We start from the raw sequence: 5,554 nt of genomic DNA on the forward strand, positions 1-5,554 counted from the left end.
AATAATCTCATCTCTTTATTCCCAACATGGAGTAGGCGGGACTCCCCGACTTAGCGCTCCCATTCAGCATTTCCGCTCCGTGTCCCGGTGCTTCCTTTTCTCTTTGCTGTGTTGGAAGAACGTTTACCAACGCAAACTCACCAGATCCGTGGGTATCCATGTTGTCCCCTCTTATTTAGTAAGGCGGTTCACTCGTTTGTTCGAAGAAAGAGGCTCTGTCTACTGGTTTGTCATGGCTTGAAAATGATTTCTTGGAGACGAGCCTATGATGTAAACACAAAAAATTCCCCGTGTTGGTCACCGTCCGCGAAAAGTGGTCGCTTTCTCTTTGTGACCTGTCAATCAGCCGGAGAAGAAACTGGTACACTACTATCAGATTCCGTTGCTTGGCCCGGTTCCCTAGCGGTGGACGACCCCTGGAATCTACCGTGCTCTACAAAAAGTGACGATCACATCTTCTGGCGTCACCATTCCCCCGAAGTTGTGCTCTTCGAGGTGCCTGCTGGCCCCACCAAGAAACTTTCTCCAAGATTTAGCATCGCGGAGACGCTCGGGATAGCAATACACAACACTTTTTCCTCTCCAGATCCGAATTTCTGCTGAAGATATACTCATGACGTCGACGGCGACGCTCGTGCTCAAGTCGGAAAGCGGGCTCCCTTTCTCCGTTCGACACTCGGATAGTTCTGTACTCGACTCGTTCGATCTCGACTCGTTAGTCTCGTCGCGTACGTAGACGAATGTCCAGCTCGCTTCGAAAGACCGAGTGTGTGCGTGAGTGAGTGTGAGCCAAACGCTTTGTACTCTGTATCGAGCGTCATATTAGCGCGTAGGACGACGTCAACATTTGTCTTCGGCCGGCGCAATTACGTGAAGTGTTGTCGTGGAAGACGATGGCGGCGCAAGAGAAAAAACGATCACGACGGCAGCCGTTCTGGGTATCGAGCGATAACCGGAGGGGTCTCACTTTCCAGGAGAGAGGAGAACGGGTTGCATCAAAATTTCTGGATCTTCAAGTATGCCCATAAGTTTGGAGCAGTGCCCTTTCACCGTCTTCGTCATACGAATGAGTGGCTCTTCGAAGAGCGACTGTGTCTTCTTCGCGACGTTCAGAATAACCGTTTGATACTGCGAGCGACTGAAACGTCATACGAATCGTCAATAGGACGCACAATGAAGTTGGGATTGATGTAAGTCAGCTTCTGGTAGAGGAAGGATTCCGTCGTCTATTTTCCGCTCTTGTCGATGAAGTCGAGCGGCTCGTCGCTCGATTCCGGCCGAGATTCTCGAGTTTTATTCTGCGTGTTCCGGACGAGATTCCATGCTCACCGTCTGAGTCTAGCGCTTATATAGCAGCAGCATGAGTGACCGTGTGAAACGAAGTGTGGCGCAGGCTAATTCACTCTTCCGAAGACATTCGTTCTCTCCGTTCCTTTCGTGTCAGTTGTGAGATGAGGCTTCTACTGATCGGAATACTAAAGTATGCTCTGCCTTCGAAACATCGTGATTCTCTTGCGAGTGACGGCGTCAACGCTTTGTTCGCTCAGTTAGCGCGACGTGAAAATAAGAATCCCTATAGCACGTCGGATGGTTGTGCTTCTCTACTTGTCTCACAGATCTTCCGCACACACCTTTCAGACTGCTTGCTCTGGCTTCTCCGATCGTCGCGATAACCTACGACTATCGATCAGAGGATACGAGCGAGCGTTATGTGGAGGATCAGCTGAAAAGTGGTGAGTTCCGTGAATTTTCTCCCACTCAATCCCTAAGTGTATCTTCTGCCGGATGCGGTCCCGTATCTTGAGATTTTCGACCGATGCGGAAATGGGTTTCGTTCCCTGATTCCGAAGTGAAGTTCCCGTTCTGTCGAGCTCGAAAAAATGAAGCGGAGTCGTTTCGTTGTCGCTACACTTTTTCGGCATACGTGCATCGGATCGAGGCGCCGCGATTCTCGTTCGTGATTTTCTGTTTGACTCCTGATCTTAAGCATGGGTTTTTCCGCAGCTTTCCTTGTCCTAATGAAAATGTTTCCTTGTTCCGACGGAATGCAGCCTATGCGATACCCTACCACCGCCACCGGGACGAAAATGAAGAGTTTCTTCGTTTTGTGAACCGACGTGAACACCTCTTTTTCGTTGCAATTAGTGTACCTGTATTCTGAATCAAGGACATGGTTTCTTGTGTGTCGACGTAAACACTCCACAATCAGATCTTCTGCCGCACGGGAGCCATCGCTCCCGAGTAGCCTTGTCTTCGTAGAGCACAGAACTGTCATTTCCTTAGGAGCAGTCATTTTTTTTCCAGTCTCGAAGAAACTTCGGAAACCCATAGATTTGAGCGAGTTCCAAAAAGGTGAGAATCGAAGCCCCACTCCTATAGAAATAATCCTTATTCAAATCGAATCTTCGTAAGCGGCGCTCAGCTTCCTCGATGAGCTCGTCCTTAATCGAACGACCGCTGTACGGGATGTCTCACAGAGCAATTAATTTGTTTTCCCGATAGTATGCGGAATTCGAGAGCTCGCCACGGCAAATCTTGCGAGGAGACGGCAAATCGGCGTCGTGCGGAAGTACGGCGCAAAAGATACGCCTCTGGAGAATTGGCCGTGGATGGTAAGCTACGGCGAATATCGGTAAAGTCGCATCGAAGCTCAGAATGAGTCGCGAATCGAGGAGCTATCAACTCAATGTTCTTCCCTTCTCTCCCATCCGACGTAGGTGAAAATCACGCAGCGGAACGAAGAAACAAACGAATGGGAGCTGCTATGCGGTGGATCCTTGATCACCAGGCGTTATGTGATCACGGCCGCCCATTGCTTCAGTCCAGTTCCGAAGTAAGCTACCGCTAGCAGAGCGCTCGAACTCATCCGCTCTCCAGTATGCATTGGCAGAATAGGCATTGATTGCGTGAAAGTAATTGCGAGGGATGGGATGAATTTTGCAGACCCGTCGACGATTATGCGGTGCACGTATTCTCGTACGGGGCAAAAATCAGCTCTAACCAGGACTCGGAAGCGAAGCGAGTCGATGGAATCTCTCTACACCCTGATTACAACCCGTATCTGCGCTACAACGACATCGCCGTCGTCAGGTGATGAAGTTTTTCCCAATACGTACCCCACCCAGAAGAATGAATAGAGAGCATGAGCATTACGAGAAATTCCGTTGTGATTGCGGGGCTTGGGCTGAAAATTCCTGACAACAAGAAAAATATTTTCCTCTGCTCAGGCTGAGGGTCGGTTTGGAGCCCCCGTTCATGGCCGTGTGTCTCCCCAAGCCAGATCTCGTCAACGATGATTTAATGGACCGCAACCTGGTGGTCATCGGTTACGGCTCGACGTACGATGGTGGGTCCTTTGATCGAGATGATTTTGGATCAAGCAGCAAGTGGCTTGCCTAAAATGTCTCAGCGGCTTAACCTTAGATAGGGATCTCTAAAGTTAATTACCTATGTCTAACAGAAAGTGAGAGCTATGAAGAAGAGACGACCACGACCTCATACGGTCACCGTGAGAACTCGGGCGCCTCTGGTCGAGTCCGATATCACACGTCAACGAGACCCATCCACGATCCGGTGTCGAACGACGACGACGACGAAGACCGTCGTCACAGCGTTTACCAGCAGAAAAACTCGACTTCTCAGAGAAACGACCAGCGACCGTATCATCCGGTAGAAACGTCGACTCCGGTTTACGTTCCTTCGACCACGAAAAAGTCCACCTACGAAAGAGAAAGGTCGACGACGAAAAGGTCGACGTATACGTCAACTCGGAGACCGACGAGTACGACGACTCAGCGTAGCTATGAGTCTTCCACGAGTTCTTACGTAGCGAACAAAGCTCAATCTTATCCGGCGGCGAATCAGCCGTCGCCACAGAAAGCGACAGATCAGAAATTTATTCAGCAAGAGTCACAATATGGACAAGTTTATCCCCAACAAGGTCCGTACGGATTCCAACCTGCCGTTGCGTTCGGTCAGAATCAGGGCCGATTCCGCCGATTTGCGGAACGCAGACAAAGGGGTGAGCATGCAAAAAATTCTACAACTCCTATGGCGACTAACGCTTCTAGGCTCGAGCCGCTTCCTTTCGCTCTCTGCTTCTCGTGAATGACTACGCCAAAATGATTTTCGTCGACTCCGGCGACGATGATGATTATCACGGAGTTTCTCTCTCTAACAACATGCACGTGAGGCACTTTGATGAGCGCTTGCTGAGGCCGGCCAGAACGCGGGAGTCCGGTGAATAAAATATTCGGCTTATCTTCCTCCAGGCGGTCCTCCCAGCTATTCCCTTCGCGAGGCAACGATCACCGTCATATCTTCGGACCAGTGCAGTCAAATGTACAATAAAACCGACCGGCAACATCTGAATCGAGGAATCGTCAGCTCGCAGATTTGCGCTGGCAACCCCGAAGGCGGGGTTGATTCATGCCAGGTAATAACGATTTCTGGAACATTCTCGATGAGTATCCGGGGGCTTCGAACGGAGGCGACCAATGTATTCTGTTCTTGCCGACTGTGTGTCGCTTCGATTCTGGGGACAACGGCTAGACGTAGAATGAGGCAAAAAAACCGAGATATGTATATTTCTCGGGAAGATGCTAGGAATTGTTCTTGGAAACGCCACCATTATCAATTTTTTCTTCTCTTTCTAGGGAGACAGCGGTGGCCCTCTTATGACTCAGGATTCTGCGGGACGGTGGACGTTGGTCGGAATCGTGTCGTTTGGAAATTCCTGCGCACGGAAAGGTTACCCGGGCGTCTATACCCGCGTCGCCGCATTCAATAACTACATAGAAGACGCCGTCGACTTTACGGCTTAAAGTCTCGGATGCTGTAGAGTTAAACTCATTGTCAGTAGTCAGATCAGTGTACATATAAACATCGACTCTTGTAAATGATGAATCCCGCAGCTCGAATAAACATTCGTCCCCATGCCATGACTCGGAGTCTGGAATCAGTCGGGATCACCGAGCGCGAAAAACAGGTACTCACCGAGCTGTTTCGCTGGCTCAAGTCGAACTGCAGAATGATTATCGTATAAGAGACAACTGTTCCGAGAAGCTGCGAGAATGAGAGTATTAGAGAGCGCGTCGATGAGAACGATCCCCATCGATTTTTAAAGGAGCTCAGGAGGCCGCGATCGACGCATAAATGAAAATGGGAGTGACATGCTTCATACTGACCGAAGTCAGCAATTCGGGCGAGAATACGAAGAGTCCCGCCGCAGAAATTTCGACTGGCACATGACGAAGTGTATTCAAAGCTCGAACTGATTTCGTCTTCTTACTCCGATCGATCTCTTCGATGGTCGCTCCGAGAGCTTGAACCTGATGGACGCGGCAGGAGGCAACATGAATCCATCATTGACTCAGTTTACAAAGACGAAACAATATATCGAATATTCGCATGCTCTGTACTCGAGAAAACCCACGAGGGACTTACGCTCAACCTGAGTCGTTTCACAGATCGTAGCGACATCGAAATCGCAGTCCATTGGCAGGAAGCAAGGAGTATCGAGAGAATGTAGGCGAGCGCTCCGCGCTCTCTGACT

The 5,554-nt window shown here is 49.9% G+C and overlaps 1 protein-coding gene across 1 annotated transcript; it reads left to right on the forward strand.

Moving 5' to 3' along the window:
• Positions 1 to 725: 725 nt before the first annotated feature.
• LOC100907459 (uncharacterized) lies at positions 726 to 4,919 on the forward strand. The gene is made up of 11 exons (XM_018639383.1): positions 726 to 778; positions 975 to 1,190; positions 1,639 to 1,733; positions 2,305 to 2,352; positions 2,503 to 2,612; positions 2,718 to 2,833; positions 2,944 to 3,090; positions 3,228 to 3,346; positions 3,461 to 4,021; positions 4,272 to 4,435; positions 4,656 to 4,919. The coding sequence occupies exons 1-11, from the start codon at positions 741 to 743 to the stop codon at positions 4,821 to 4,823; spliced, it is 1,782 nt and encodes a 593-aa protein (XP_018494899.1). The 5' UTR covers positions 726 to 740; the 3' UTR covers positions 4,824 to 4,919.
• The last annotated feature ends 635 nt before the right edge of the window (positions 4,920 to 5,554 follow it).

Source organism: Galendromus occidentalis, unplaced genomic scaffold (genome assembly GCF_000255335.2).
Source record: "Galendromus occidentalis unplaced genomic scaffold, Mocc_1.1 scf7180000077435, whole genome shotgun sequence".
NCBI classification, from domain to species: Eukaryota; Metazoa; Arthropoda; class Arachnida; order Mesostigmata; family Phytoseiidae; genus Galendromus; species Galendromus occidentalis.

Coding starts and splice junctions, on each gene's coding strand:
- LOC100907459 (XM_018639383.1), top strand. CDS start 741: ATGTCCAGCTCGCTTCGAAAGACCGAGTGTGTGCGTGA. Junction 3,347..3,460: donor TTACGGCTCGACGTACGATG/GTGGGTCCTTTG, acceptor TATGTCTAACAG/AAAGTGAGAGCTATGAAGAA. Junction 4,436..4,655: donor GCGGGGTTGATTCATGCCAG/GTAATAACGATT, acceptor TTCTCTTTCTAG/GGAGACAGCGGTGGCCCTCT.